This window comes from Mytilus californianus, unplaced genomic scaffold (genome assembly GCF_021869535.1).
Source record: "Mytilus californianus isolate M0D057914Y unplaced genomic scaffold, xbMytCali1.0.p SCAF_7, whole genome shotgun sequence".
In the NCBI taxonomy this organism is placed as follows: domain Eukaryota; kingdom Metazoa; phylum Mollusca; class Bivalvia; order Mytilida; family Mytilidae; genus Mytilus; species Mytilus californianus.
In genome coordinates this window covers 75399621-75416971 of record NW_026262723.1, presented here as the reverse complement: position 1 = coordinate 75416971, position 17351 = coordinate 75399621, and the positions used below count along the sequence as shown (strand labels likewise).

Below are 17351 nucleotides of genomic sequence, written 5' to 3'. Positions count from 1 at the left end.
AATATTTTAAGAGATCTGATTGTCCCACATCAATAGTTCTGATTGTCCCACATTATTTAAAAGTAAAATGTTATTAAATCAACTGTTGTTTGTTTTGTTAAATAAACAAGAATCAATAATTGCATGTTCAAACTATTATTTAATATCAATTTTATAAATGCATAAACTATGATATGTATTTTTTTAAATCATCAGATTAATGCACTTTTGATAAGATAATATAACATATATCTATAATGTTACGTTTATTTATAAAACAAATATCAATACCGTATTTTAATTAAACTTTTTTAAAAGTTTTAAAATAATTTAGAAATAATGCATGCAATTAAAAAAAAAGAAACTCATTTACACTTTACACTCAAAACGCAATTGTTGACGGAGAGATGTTTCCACTAGTCTTTGCACTTTTACACAAGATTCTTTTCACAACTGAAGACTTCAGATTCACCTGAACCCAACAACTTTCTTCATCGATTTCGAAGCTAATGTCCACAATTTTGCCAGATCAAATTTACAATGAAAAGAATGTAAACTCTCCTCTCTCTTATATAAGTTATTATTTATTTATTCGAATAATTATGGTTTGGAGAGTAAATGGTTATGTTTTATAAAAAAAAAACACATTAGACAATTGTGTCGTCTCTGTTGCTCGGCTGATATCGGTGACGAGTATCATTAAATCTTTCGATAATGAAAGAAAAAAATATTTACCGGAATTTGTTTGGAAAAATACATACACCTTAAAATTATGTAAACCTCAAGTAATATTACAGTTTTAGAAAAAATATGTCGATATATTAAAGCTGTGAATGTCTCTCCTCCTGGTTAATGTATTACATTCATTCACACATGCACTGTACATTATATTGGTGTATATGCTTATTGTCTCTATAACTATGTCATTAGTTTTATGAGAATAAAAAGTCATTCATTCATTCAGAAATCATTCATTCACTATAAAAACAATTTAATCACTATCAAAACAATTCCCGATTGTCCCACATTTGAACTTCCCACTTGTCCCACATTTGAACTTCCCGCCTGTCCCACAAACATATTCCCGATTTTCCCACAAAATTTCATTACTTTTTTACCTGTAATTTCAAAAAGTGGGACAATCGGGAAGACACCTAAAAAAAACCAGACCGTTGACAACACTTACTATGCCAACCGCTTTGTCTTTTCGTGCCTCTGAACAGGTTCGTAGATCTTCCATGCCTACACCAATATCTAATTCGCCTATAATACAATCTTTTTCTTCACATCTCAATTCGGGGAGCAACCCACCATTTACTGCAAGCCGAATTCCTCAAACAGTAACAGGTAACCAGACGTCCACCACTAGAAACCAGCTGTCTTTCATCTCACACAGCCAGCCGCTAATTTCTCTTGTCCAGTCATCAACTTCTCAGAACACTTTTGGCATCCAGTCGTCTACCTCTCGAAATCACCAGTCTGGTCCTTGTATGCAGCCGTCCACTTCTCGCAACCTGCCGTCAACATCTATAAACCTAACGTCCACATCTCATAACCAACCATCCACATCTCACAACCCGCCGTCAACATCTCGCAACCCGCCGTCAACATCTCGCAACCCGCCGTCAACATCTCGCAAGCAGTCCCCTGCCTCTCTTAATCAGTCCTCTACATCTCACATCAGGCCACAAAAACCAGCGTCTCGCAGAATTCCAGCCCCGAGACACAATATCAACGAGAGAGCTCGTCGTCATTTAAGGGATCTAGATGGAGTCGCTCAGCCTGATCAACATCAGGAATCCTCAGACGATGATGTGCGTCTTGGAATGGCAAGACGCATGGCCAGAAATATCGAAAGATCCCATAAGATTTCCACTAGACAATTGATGCGGAAAAATGAAATTTTGAGGCACAAAATGTTTGGAATCTCTTCATCAGGCTCTTCCGATTCTGAGTCCATGAATAATGTACATTGGTATTAAATATAACAAAATATACATGAAATGCTTGTTCAATTTAGTGGTAAGGGAACGAACATTTAACAGATTGGGGTTTGTGTTTTTTCATTTGTTTAAAAAATATATAGAACACAGAATGAAGGATGCTGACAGGGACGGATATTACGTCCGTATGCCTCCTTTAAAACACTAATAAAATTGAGAATTGAAATGGGTAATATGTCAAAGAGACAACAACCGGACCAAACGGCAGAAAACAACCGAAGGCTACAAATGGTTCTTCAACGCAGCGAGAAAATCCAGCCCCCAGAGGTGGGCCTCAGCTGACCCTTAAATAAAAATGTGTACTAGTTCAGTGAAAATGGGCGTCATCCTCAACTTTAAACCATATAAATGAACTAAAATTTAAAAAAAAACCTACAAGACTAACAAAGGTCAGAGGCTCCTGACTTGGAACATGCGGTGGGGTTAAATATGTTTTGATAGATCTCAACCTCCCCCTATACCTCTAGCCAATGTAGAATAAAGAAACACACAGAAATAAGCACAATACAACTTAGTGTAAAAGAATTCCGAATCCAATGTCAGGACAGGCAACAAAAGAAACTAAACAAAATGACAATGATACATAAATTAACAAAGGACTACTAGCAGTTACTGATATGCCAGCACCAGACCTCAATTAAATAATATTATTTAATGTTTTTCCTTTTAAAACTGAATAGCTGCAAAATATGAAGAATTTGATAAAAGTATACTTAATTCCGAAAAAAAATGTGTAGAATACACAATGATGTTATAGAATAGCCACTTTTTTTTTAAGGATAAAACATACAAATTAGGTACGGAAAGTGATTTTTTTAAAATCAACTGATCCAAGAAAACTTTACCTCATTTTAAAGGCATTGTGAAGACATTTTCAAAACAGTTTCACTTTTTTCAATACACATAATAACAACGAAGAAATAGCAAATTTTCAAAATGGTAATTTTTCACTATTCTAGAAAAACTGTTTCCTCTCTTTAAAAAATAATAAAATGTGTATTTCTAATCATTTGGGTTATAGTTTTGTTTATGTTGCTTCTTTTACATCTTGTCAGTCATTTTCAATCCTCCATGTTCAGTTCTTTGGTCAAAATAGAAGCATAAAGCATGAAAATGTCAACCACTCCCATGAAATTCTATCGTCCAAAGTCACATAACATTAATTATGACGATACCTTTATATATTGTACCAAATTCCTTTCTTCAGAACATCAATTGGTATACTGAAAATGAAAAATAAAGCTTTATAAACATTTGAATGTAAAGAAACAAAATATAAATATGAAAAGTACTCTTTATATACAAATGTATGTGTGTGTGTGTACCATGAGGCACGAGACAAGTATCGAAATATGTCATCTGTCTTTATATAGTCATTCACTCATGATAGTTTAGAATGTTCCTATTCATTAACTTTCTATTTAATGAAATATTCTTATTCTTATATAGTGAATGCTTATAAATAAAAATGAATAACAACCTTCCAACAATTATACTATAGGTCTAAAATACCTGTTGCACTGAAAAACAATGAATTTAATATTACATTATTTTTATTTGAGAAATTTCCAAAAAAATGATTTTGTCAGATCACTGTAAAGATTTGTATGTATAAAAGTAAAGTAAACTAATATCTGTATATTAGTTACAATATTTATACAGTGAAATCTGTCTAAACCAAACTCATTCATGACTGAAGTTCAAAATGCATTGAATCTGAGATGAAGGGACTTCAGAACATGGTTTCTGGTTTATTGAGGGTTTAGTTTAGACATGTTTCACTGTATCAAGCATTAGTTGTTAGTATGACTTGCAGCTTCCCAGATATAATATTATTTCAGGATATATATTAAATTGCATGGTGTTTGCAAGTGTTTTTTTTTCTGGCCATGAAATTACTTCAATACTGATCAATACAGAATGTGGGAAGCTCCAAGGGAAAACTTGATGGGTGCACATGTACTCAAAGTAAAGTTTTTGTGTAAACAAGTGTCATGGATTAGTTCATGTATTCCTATACATGATCATGCTGAAATTATATTAAAAAATTGCACTTCCTGTGCAACTCCATGCAGAACGAATCTTGAACAGAACTTCGAACATGGTTTTAGACCTACCACCTCCGGTATTATCTCAAGTTTTTTGGCTCGATAATCCTCTAATAGTCTGTATGTGTAGATAGCTGTAGTGTCCGTTACCTTCCCTTCACTGTCTAATTCATTATCGTATATTAAGTTATAGTAGTCTGGAAATCCGGGTACTGTTGAAATTACTTTGGCAGTGAATGTTCCTTCGTTGAAAGTATGTCGTACTTTTTTCCCAACAAGAATTGGCATCCTAGATGACCTTTGTTGAATATTTTCACTTACATCTTTACTAGCAGCCTCTTCTATGAGCTTTTTAACATTTTCTGTTAGAGCTTCTATACTTAGCGCCTTTCCTTTTACAGATGCATTAAATATTTTCTTATCTTTAACTTATTGCTTCAACACATTTTGCCGGAAACTTAACTGCGCGATCAATGCCTTCCGTTTCTCACTTGTTCTGGTTATGGATCTTAGTATGTCATCTGCTACACTTGAACTTTGCCATAATCCATAGAAAATAACTTCTGACGTTTGTTTTTCCTTCTTCTTGAAGCTGTTTTCTTTCTTTTTCCTCACTGCTTCTTGTTTCTTCTTTAATGATTCTAATCTTTTCTTTTTTATTTCCGAACACCTCAATTTAAATTTTCCTCTTAATACTTTACCTTGTTTCCTTACATCTGTCAGCAATTTATCTCTCTCTTCTTTGGGTAAACTATCCAACCATTCGTGTGTTTTGGTGAATGAAAATGTTATAAACGATTCATTTGTTAATATTGAAGCATTAGGTCTAAACCTGACCATGAAATCAAGCATCCCAAATGCTCTCTCTGGTAGCTTGTTGTGTGGTATAACTGATAAAGTTTCAGCAGTTAACTCTGGTGATGCTACATAAAATAGACCTCTCCTGGCAGTTGATTCTTCATCGCTACTTTAAGTAGTTTATAAAAAGAAGCAAACAAAGTCTGTGCTACCTGCACAGCAAGGGTGTCTATCTGATCATCTGGCATTTTTAAGCAATGAAAGTACTTGTCCTTATGAGTTAAATCCTCATCGAATGGAAATACTTCACAATTTATGAAGGAATTGGCATCTTTGTTATTTTCATCAAAGAAGTCTAGACGCATTTCATAATAAGCATTCATTTCTAAAACATGTCTATCAGTTTTTTCAATGAGGCGCCACAATGGCGCAGTTATAATTTTGGATATTAAAGGGAAAATTTGCGATTTTTTACTTATCATCTTATTATGTTCATAATACCATAAAAAACATATTCACCAAGTTTTATCTGGATATGAAAACTAATAAAGAAGAAAATTGGGAATTATTAATTTTATTTATTCGAACTTCCTGACTTCTGTGACGTAGTTTAAGTCTTTTTGCATGCCGGGAGTGGAATTAATCTCACTTAAGTCTTGTTCGTTAATCATCTAATAACGCGATTTAAAGCGCATCGACGACTTTTGGCGTAGCTATTAACCAACTAATAATTAAGAAAGTAAAGTGATCAGCCGTGCAACTTTTAAAAATAAAATGTACGATTTATATTTTAAGGATTTCTGATATGATTATAGTCATTATAGTAATAAAAGTAAATCATACAATAGAATATTTTTATGAATTTTTTTTCCGACGGATATTTTCAACAAACATATACAACTGATAGTGTATTAAAAATGCATGTTTGTATTCTCACCTTTTACTTCAGTCTAGCAAACATTTCTCGCTAGTACTGTGTAAAATTAATACAATGTGTATTGTAATGTGACACTTAGTGACTACCTGTTGAATGCGTGGTTAAATTCAAGGTATTTAAAGGTTTGCATTCTGTAATTCTAATCTTTTGATCTTCACTCAGTGAATTTTAGCCGTCACGGTTCACCGTTCCAGGTGTGAACATCATTTCGTATGAATGATAAACGGGAGTGATAGTTTGAGACAGAAAATAAAAAAAGAAATATAATTATTTTGGGGGAGTAATATGGTGGCACAATAACTGGATAGCCGTGGTATATTTTTATATTTTCCGTAAGCTCAGTTTAAAATGAATTATGACTGCTGAATATTTTTGTTACAATGAAATACTGAATTAATTTAATTGAATAAATAATAATGGCATTCTAAACACGAGTGTATGAACTAAAAATTGTACTATTTTAAATTAGAATCGGTAACCTTGCATATTTGAAATAGATAATTACCAATTGCAATTATATAATTTGGTCAGTCCAAAGCGATCTTTATTTACATATTCAGGAATTAATGTCCTTATCAAAATATTTTAAATCTCACAACGTATAAATACTTCAGCCATTTGAAGAAAGATGTTTAAAAAGTTGACAGGAAATTTAAGGTCAACTTTGTCTTATTGGAATGAGATCGAATAATTACGAACAAAAATTATTTTCCGGTTTGAAAAAGATAAAAAAAAAAATGATAAAAGAGAAATGTGGGTTTGAGACAGAAAAAAATAATTATTTGGGGAGGAATATGGTGGCAAAATACCTGAATCGCCGTTATATATATTTTTTATATTTTGCGTTAGCTCAGTTTTTAAATAGATGGGTGAGTATTTTGTTGTAACATCGGAATTCTGAATAACTTTCAATGAAATAATTTTATAAATAAAAATGGCCAACGAAAACGAGCGTATAAACCAAAAACTGTGCTATTTTGAATTATCATCGGTAACCTTGAATATTTAAATGTGCAGAGAAAATTATCAGTTACATTAATATAGTTTGGTCCGTCCAAAGCGATCTACATTTCGGGAATGTCCTTATTAAAATATTTTACATCTCACAACAAATACTTTAGCTATTTGACCAACGATGTCTTAAAAAAAATTTACAGAATCAATCTAACGTCAACTTTCCTTTATTGAATGGAGACAGACCGGCGGAATCAATTTTCAATGTGCTTTATATCTTGTACCTTTGCAAGACTTATCATTCATTCATAAACCATGTCTATACCGCAGACATATATATACATATAATTATATGTCTGTCTTAACTGACAAGAATACTCCTGGTTTTACACTAGTAATTTGTTGGGGCCCTTTATAGCTTGCTGTTCGGTGTGAGCCAAGGCTCCGTGTTGAAGACCGTACTTTGACCTATAATAGTTTACTTTTATAAATTGTGACTTGGATGGAGAGTTGTCTCATTTGCACTCATACCACATCTTCTTATATCTATAAGCAGTATATTCTTTAAATTTCTGTGATTTAATACCAAGAAAGAAAAAAATCCCGAAATTAATATGATACTTTGATACTCAATATTTTTCCTGGAAAATATTCACATCCTCATTCGGTCTGAAAATAAGATAAGAAACTGGTATACAGAACATGCAGAAGTGTGAATGTCATAAAACCTTCTTATATCAGAAACCATTATAAATGTGAACCTGTATACGTAAGACCTCATGGGACGATGTACCTAACCACATACAGGTAATATACAAGTAGCTCTGTTATACCCGGAAATGTCAAGGTTAATCACTACCGATACAGAATGTACCAATGCAAAGTAAGTTCTGATGACTGTGAAGCATGACCATTCGTGATTTTAGAGGAGTCTTAGGTGGGGGATTGCCGGAACGATTTAAATTCTGACTAGATTTTTTCTCAATTTAAATCACTGAACTAAAAAAAAAAAGAAGAAGAAAACTACGTCCAAGAACAGAATTCTTCTTGTAAATTCATAAATACAACATTCTTATTTTGTAACTTTCGATAGACTTGACCTCCAACCCCCCCTCAAACCTGGGAACATTATATCTAACAATGTTTATGTTCCTGCCCAAATAAAAAAAAAGAAGAAGAAAAAAAATGAAAGAGATGAACCACTAGAGATGAACGGTAAGTCACATCAGATTCAGATATTTATATAGTTGATTGTCGTTAACTAGAGATGTATAGTTACATGTCTCTGCGTTAACTGATAAGAATAACAGGAAAGTATAAACTTGAAATAGATTTATGATGAATAGTATGCAACTGCGGCACCCCTTTTTATCAAAACGTACATGCATGTATTTTAATGACTGTCCGTTATTTCGATTATAATGACAATTGTACGTGAAATCCTATAGTTGGTGAGACTTTTTTTTTTACCAGATATGCGACTTTTCGTATTTATATTTTCTCTTATATTACTCTATTTAATATTTTATGCATAAGTGCAATATTGGGAATGGTTTATTCCCCCACAAGCTAACGTAATAAATTAATCAACCCTCAAGCTGATCAGACGTTAATACAACTACTATCAGTCTATCCGGAGTGAAGTTTCTTTATTTCTCCAAATAAACTTTTTTGGGATCATTAGTGTACGTCCAGTGGCATATATATTACATGCATGTCGGAACAGGAAAATTGGCATAAGGTTCTATTAGAACCATGTTCACATTAATATACATTATACCCAACAATTGAGATGATGATGAATTTCTTCAACTGTTCGAGAACAATCTAATTGAAATATAAATCTGTGATTTTACTATGTCCATAACTTCGATGAACCAAAGCAAGTTAGATATCGACCTGTATTTAAATCAAATTGGTTCTGGATGTTCTTTCTTATATTCAATATACAATTTTAAATTGCGACTATCTAAAGTTCCGTAACTTTCTATCTAGGCGTATAAACCAATGATCGACAAGTGCGTACATTTTTGTTAAATCAACAGTCTTTCATGTTTCAAAATGTCCATCATTATTGACAACGAGTATATACTTACATTTTCCCCAATTTACCCTTGGAAAAAATATGTAAATAGATTTTTATTTTATCAAATCTTTTTTGGGAATTATTTAGATTTTCATAAATAACATTCTTTACACCAGAAATGTTATTTATAAACACGCGTATGAGTTTAGTAATGACTAGTATATCACTATCGGACACGCACGACAGAGATATTATACACCTGATAGTTTCAAAATGGAAAGTTACAAGTTATCGGCTGTGTACACTGACCAATACCCTCAGAAGTGAAGCGATGCATGAACATGCTTTATGTAATTGTGTAATAAGAGTTTTTAAGCCCGACAGGAAATCGCTTGAATACCTGGACGTGTCACCTCACAATACCTCAGGGAATAATTCCTTTAGCCATGCTGGTCATCAGATAAGAGAAGGTCCGAATTTATTTAAATAAGTTTATTACATAAAAGAATTATGAACAAATTAGATTCTCGAAAACGATTTTACACGGAACACTTATTTATGACATTGAGCTTTGACTTTTTAACTAATTCCCATATAAATTTCTTGTTTCAAAAACTTCGTAAAGAAAAAACAGTTTAAAAAAAGGACCATAGTTATTTAAAAAAATAATTACATTTTCCGTATCAAGTTAGTTAGTCGGATAAATGCGACTACGTTAGGTTACTGCTGGTTTTGGTCCTTTGTGGTTATAGATATATCGTGGTTTCTAAACCGAGAAGATGTCAAAATGGCCGCACGCAGAGAATTGATACTCTAAATTTAAAATCGACGGTGATCTCTTATCTAGCAGAATAAAACTTTAATATTTATGAATTTGTGCTTTTTTATACAGAATGGACATAATATCAATTTTTTATTTTTTTTGCGAAGTTTCCCTTTAACCCCAGCACTTTACACTCGGCTAATACAAGATTTGATCTACACAGAGAAAGCGTGGCTTTTTGCAGGAAATTATTTGCACCGTGCACATTTTGCAAAAAATCTACTACATGATTTCGATGGTAAAAAGCAGTTTCACCCATAAGAAAAATAATGTTAAATCTGTTTCCTCTGAAAGAAATGTTATTTTTTTCATTCTTCTCAAGACAATATGAATTGAAATAAGCGAAACAACCACATTTCTCGTCAACTCCTCTGGCAAATCTTTTTGCACAGAATCGTAAAAAAGTTATAACATCACCATCAAATTTTGATAAAAAAATGTCATCTCTTTCATCTACACCGAACTCATTTTCAAGGTCATTCACAACATTGTCCTCTTTATGTAGGACTACAAATTCTTTTAGTGCAGGTGTTGTGCATTCTGCAAAGTTAACAAGTAGGTGTAATCCACAAAAGAAATTATTTACAGTAGAACAGGCATTTTTTTGTACATCTGTCAGATCATCCCACCCATCAACAACTTCTGGCATAATTTGTTTACGGTAATCAATTAATAATTCTGTAAAGGCTATATTTGTTTTTGCCCTGTCTGACATAAAGTCGCGAATGTTACATAATATTTTATATCCATGTGATATCTCATTGTTTTCTAAACTACCATTACACAATTCAGATATATCTGTTAAAATCTCCTTAAAAGTATCTAAAGTTGTGGAGGATGCTTTATTGTGCATTTCTCTCAAACCTAACATGTATACATTTTTATGATCATCACTTACAAAGTAGCTGTTATATGTCTTTCAAAAACTTCCGTGTTTCATCAGAATATAATGTTGTTTTTTCATTGTCTTGCAAACACTGTCCAACCTGAATATTACTTACCACAACCTTTTCTGTTACAATATTATCAATGGTTCTTCGCGCCGGAATTTGCTTCAAAGTTTTACCAGCTAATTTCAGACTTTCATTGATAACGGATACTATGTGTTCAGTTGCTACATTCTTACCAGATATATTCATGACGGCTTTTCTAAATTCTGGTGTATATGCACGTAACTTATCATCCAAAATATCCATTTTTTTTATCGTCCTTGTACAAACGCTGAATTTTATTCAGTTCACTTTTTAATTTTTTAATTTTATCTGTTTTGCTCTTATTGATATTTTCCATGTCTGTTAAATTCTTCTTTAATTCTTTAGCACATGATTTGTGTTTTACTACACAGGATGATAGTCTTCTGTTTTGATTTTTTAAATTCTTACAACTATATCTTAACTTTTTAATTTTACTATTTTGCTGTTGTACTTAAGATTTAAGATTTTCACTTGAAGTTTTGTTTTTCATTTTAACTTTCTTTATTTTCCTTTCTTGAAGATCAACAGTTTTTTCTAATTTTCTTTTCAACTGATTTACTTCACTTGACTTCTTTTCCTGATTTATTTGTAATTCATTAGCTAAATCTTCTGCTATTCTTTTATAAGTAGCATCTTCTGTAGACTTGAGATTTTGTATTTTGGAGTCACTTGCACACATATTACATGTATTAAAAATATTTGTTAATAAAGTAGCCTTCTCTTTCGACTTACTTCTTTTTTCAGTCTGTGCAACCGTGTAACCAAAGTTTTTTTTCTCTATATTGTTTTTTGTTATTTCTGTAAACCACTTACACATTTTGTCTTGACTGATACTTTTTGATTTGACATAATCAAATATATCGAATGCCATTTGGCTGTTTTTAAACAATATCAAAGTCTGACAGGCTATGTTTATCCAAGAGTGGAATCAAATTTTTGAATTCTGTTATCTGAGGCATTTTGTAATTGAGTCTAAATATTTGTTTTAGTTTAAGGCTTAGAATATACCATCAAACCATTTCTTCAAGTTTTTTAATAAATCACAAGCAATTTGTTCTGCTACTATGCACTTCATTTTTTTCAGTTTTCCATATTTGACAAATTCTGATCTCATGCAGAAATATATAAAGACTATATCTATTTTGTCTGGGTGACATGACTCGATTACATCACAAATAAGTTCTTCTAAGAAATTTATGATAAAAATTGCTCTTGCATTTGTGCAGTCAATTATTTTGTTTAAGTGGTAAATTAGGTGCTTCTGAAAGAAGTCATTATAGTCATACAAAGCAAGTTCAGTACACATGTTCAAAGCAAGTTTTAGATCATATCTTCTATTCTTACTTACATTTCCAACTTCTCGATTGGATAAATACTTCAAAATGCTAATATGTTTCATTTTCTTGATATTTCTTTTTGGAAATTCCATGATGATATCTGAAATACAAATACACTAGATGCCAACGCTTGAAATTTCTTAGAATGCCATGATTTAGTATCAGCAAATTAAATGTGTGTAGTATTTAACTACAATTCAGTTAATGTGATCACACACACAAAAATATGTATACAAAAAAATTATATCGTTAGAGTTTACTGTTAAATTTATATAAATATATCAAACTTAATAAAAAAGTACATTTGATGGCTGTATTACGTTCCCTTGTATTTGTTTTGGAACGAATGTAACTTCCAACCCTTGTTTGTACCTCAAACAATTCATCGTATTCCGGAAAATGATAATATACAGAATCATGAATATTCATATAATATCTATCAAAAGCAATCGGAACCTTCAGAGACTTAACAAGTTAATAAGAGGCCGTAATCGGAGGTCACCTGAAGATTTTATTTTTAAGCACATCCGGGATCAATTATTTAGGGTAATTTGGAGTTATCTCCCATTGGTTTGCCGTACCTACAAATATGCAGCCCCACATACCCAAATCAATACCTTTGTGTCGTAAGAACTTTAAATAGCTGGAATTTAGCTAAATACAGGGACAGATTTAGATATAATCTGTGGTAGTAAAGCAACAATCATAACTTGTATAGCAATCAGTGGTGGATCCAGATTTTTTTTTATAAGGGAGATGGAGATGGGGATAGTCTCGCTTAATTTTACGGTTTTATAAGCAGTTTGATAATGGGGCCCGGACCATATTCTGCCAAAATTCAATGAGAATTTTAAAATAAATCCTAGATAAGGGGGGACCGGGCCCCTTGTTCCCCCTCTTAACCCGCCTCTGGCAATAAACACACTTTTATTGATACATAATGTTCCTGTAAATTTTCGTAAGCAAGGTGTGTTCGATTTGATCCTTTCATATTTGTATATAAAAAAGATACACTTATCACACACAGTTCTTAAATACGAAGCATGTATGTTCCTGATCTTATAAAAGCAATGACTATTTAGTGTTTTAACTATATATCATCAATATTTGGTTCATATTTTACATCTGTTTAGTTTTAATTGAGGTCGGGACTAAAACATTATTTTATACAAATCTGCCCGATACGTATACGTCGATCCGTGCACGTATATGGATACGTGAATAATGCAAATGTTCTACTAGAGCATTTGCATTATTCACGTATCTGGAAACGTGCACGGACCAACGTATACGTATCGGACAGATTTGTATAAAATAATGATTTAGCCCCGACCTCAATTAAAACTAAATTAAAATTAAATGCATTATAAAATATCTTCATCGGGACCAACTTGACTTAATTTATCATTTCCTCATATAAGTGTTATACGATACGCCAGCAAATACGGGAATAATGCAAATGCTCTAGTATAAGTTGAATGTATTTACGTAACTCATTAAAATTACAGGTAGACGACGATAGGTAAAAGCGCAAATATCCGGTCAATTTACTACAGGTGTATCAAAACTTAAAGCGCAAATGTCCTATCGTGTTACAGGTAAAAAAGCGCAAACGTCCAGTGCAAATTATCAGAAGACAATATGAATACAGCCTAAGGGTAAAATATAAGTGTATATAGTACCCTCCAGAGAAATAGGTTTTCCATAAAGTATTTAACCCTTAGTTCACATCCATACTTGTACATGCAAAATGTGGAGTCATTTTTGATATTTACACGAGAGATCCTCTGGTCTGTGTTAGTCTTGTATGTTTTTTTTAAATTTTGGTTCATTTATATGTTTCGGATTTTAGTGTGATGTCTATTTTTGTTGAACTAGTATACATTATTGTTTAGAGACCAGCTGAAGCCCGCCTCCGGGTGCGGGATTTTATCTCTGTGTTGAAGACCCATCGGTGGCCTTGGGCTGTTTTCTGTTCTTTGGTCGGGTTGTTGTCCCTTTGACACATTCCCCGTTTCCATTCTCAATTTTATTTCAAAGGTGTTTCAAAATGAAACCAAAAAAAATTTTTTAGTAGACAAGTAACAATTGAATTAGGAAATTTGATCGAATGAATGAAATAAACTAACAAGAAATCAGTGCACATCTTTGTAAATAAAGTGGCAAAAAACACGCATATCGAGCTACAAAGATGAAAAAGAATTTTTACACTAATAATAATTATAATGTCAATTTCATAAATTCAAGGATTCAAGTTCGAAAACGACCTAAAATACGATTTATGATTTTCAATGTACATAAATACATTCCAAAATACATAGGATTGGCTCTGATCGTTGGCCGTTCAGTGAACAATATTGCATGAAATGCAGGATGATATCAATCAAAAGAAAAAGATTTAATATGTAAAATCAGAGCATTCCTTAAATTCAATATTCATATTATAATTCCGGAAAACAGCACCATACATGCTTTGATTTATGAATACGACTGATGTTCTTAATATTCCTAACAATTAGCAATGGTAGTCTTAGCAGTTTGCACTCTCTGATTTCGGGAGGTTTTATGTTCAACAACCCAACAAGATCAATCGGGATTGGTGTTGTCTTCTTTTCCACAAGCACGCAGTATTAATGAGTAAAGTTGTAACATATGTTAATTTGGCTCGAATTCACAATAATGTCTCCTGGTAGACATAATCTATTTCCAACATACGCTCACCGTTTTAGTCTTAAACAAAGCAATGCATGTGCATGTCACTTGTATGGGTTCCTCGACACAAATTTTAAGATATTTGAATTGTAGCATAATGAACTGCAATTTCCCCGAATCCAACTTTAATTTTCTGTTGAATCAGTTGAACATCTAAGTGGTCGTCGATGTGTAATACTTGCCACAGGAAGTAAAATAGTAACAATCAATCTACGAAGATAAAATATAATCAATGTATTTCTATCAATCATTTACTAACAGTAAAACATATTATACAAATATCTCTAAATTTATTAATTTAGTATAATTGGATACATATGTGCAATTCATTTCAGGTAAGCGGTAATGGTAGCCTTTACCTAAATTCCTCTGCTCATGTCGTAAACTTAGATATGTATGATTGCTCGTTTCGAAGCTGAGACATTTCCACATATGTGGTTAAATTTTCGGGTTACGAAGAGTAATTCGTTTTTTCATAATTTAGCACACCCCGAAAAGCCTGTTGTGAAGCGGCTTCTCGAGTTAAAAATCCCTTTTTTCACACAATAAGTTCTTTGCATACATTTAATAACTCCATAGTTTTACACCTTTATTCTATGGTCCTTTGCTCTCCAATCAGCACAATTGGTTAAGCTCGAGTCATTTGCTAAAAATTGAAACATGTCCAATATCACTACACTGAGATTTTTTGTTTACGCACTTCTTTTGTATTCCTCAATTTGAGGCGCATTAGGGATATTGACCCAATAGCATATTTGTTTTTATCGCAATGAAAATGTAATAAAATTTCTCCCGGTAATTTTTTACACGTTAGTTCGTTACGTTTAATCCTGGCTATTTTACAAATTGCTTAAAATCATAAAGGAAAAATAAATGTTCCTATGGAAAAATATATATTCCTATGGAAGAAAGAAATGTTCCCATTGGAAAAATATATGTTCCTATGGAAGAAAGAAATGTTGCCAAGGGAAAAATATTTTCCCATAGGAAGTAAAATGAGTTCCCTTGGAAAATTTAGGGGAACAAACATTTTTGTTTTGTTTTTATAGTGATGAAGATTATTATAACACAATGTTGACTGTTATACCCCAATTTTTGACATGTTTACCTATTATATAGATATAAGAAGATGTGGTGTGAGTGCCAATGAGACAACTCTCCATCCAAGTTACAATTTGACCCGCAAAGTGTTTTATGCCAACCACAAAATCTAATATCCAGGAAAGTAAATGAATCCACAGTAAAACCAAGTAGTATTTTTTTTTATTTAGTACAAAATAGGTAGTAAATAGTTATTTTTCTTCAATTTGATCAGATACCGTCGGAGACAGTTTCGGTTTGTGCGATTTCACTACGAAAATAACGACATCGAAATACTGATACACATTAAAATATATAATTTCAGGCTGCTGTATCAATGTTTGGAATTTTGGGATCGCCCATTTGTGGTGTGATTACTTTAGGAATGATATTCCCTTGGTCTAATACAAAGGTATTTTATGATTACACATCTTAGAATAAACATTTATATAAGTTATCAAAACCAATCAAAAGTAAATAAACAATTGATTTTTCAAGCTTATCTTAAACAGCTGTTTTGTAAATTGTATTCGAAACACTAGCTTCGGAACATGCATTTGAGTAGGACCAGAACAGTTAAAAGCCAAGAATATCTTGAAGTACAATGCAAACACTTGTTACAGTGGTTCAATTAGAATCTGCTTATCCTTCCGGGGCACCTGAGATCACCCCCAGTTTTTGGTGGGGTTCGTGTTGCTTAGTCTTTAGTTTTCTATGTTGTGTCATCTGTACTATTATTTGTCTGTTTGTCTTTTTATTTTTGGCCATGGCGTTGTCAGTTTGTTTTCGATCTGTGAGTTTGACTGTCCCTCGGGTATCTTTCGTCCCTCTTTTAGACCAATTTATGGAATTGAGAAAAAGTGACGGAAGATGTGCATGTCCTAATGTATAATACATATTTAAAATATATTTCTGGAACTTTATGCTTGACATTTTGTTGATTTTCGTCAAGCATGTTTTTACAGTTTATTTATACTTTATACTGACATGATCAGCTCTCGTGCCTTATCGTGCTGTACAATAACATTCGGGACATTAGTTTCAGGGAACCGCGGAATTAGAGTTGTCGCCCTTACAATACTTCCGTCATTTAATTGATCTGTTCTGCCGACAGAGTTCGAATTTCATTAAAATTGCCGACTGCGTAAAAGAGGAATGATAGCGGAAACGAATCATGCCTACTGACCCTAAGGAAATTAAATATATCATTAATTACACTTGGGATTCCTCCTACAATTCACGTAGGAAAATGGATGATAAGGTATGAAGTAAGATATATGTAATATATCAGTGACCGCTGGTGATAGTAAACTTGGAATTGATAGTAAATAGCAAATACAAGTTATTTCTAGTATATGTATGTTCATATCATACAGAAAACGCGAAAAAAAAAATTAAATTAATAGAAAAACAAAAAATAACGGATTAAGGAAAAAAAGGGGAGGGTTAAAAAAAATTGTCCTGTCCCCAAAGTACCCAAGATGTGAGCTACGTGCCATAACTTTGCGATCGTCTTCACAAATAATCTCCTCTGAAACCACTAAACCAACGAAGAAAACGGTCTCTGAATGACCGCAAGGCTTTCTAGTTTATATCTAGTGTTTTCTGTTTCTATGCACAAATCGACATGATCGCCATGGCTAATGAAATAACACAAAGAAAACATGCAAGTAAATTGCC

At 32.5% G+C, this 17351-nt stretch overlaps 1 protein-coding gene across 1 annotated transcript in view; it reads left to right on the top strand.

Annotated features, from left to right (window-relative positions):
- Positions 1–17351, top strand: part of LOC127708483 (sodium-coupled monocarboxylate transporter 1-like) — a 50479-nt gene that overhangs the window by 24271 nt on the left and 8857 nt on the right. The window contains exon 11 of the mRNA XM_052213360.1: positions 15997–16083. Coding sequence (XP_052069320.1) covers positions 15997–16083 — 87 coding nt within the window. The remainder of the gene's footprint in view (positions 1–15996; positions 16084–17351) is intronic.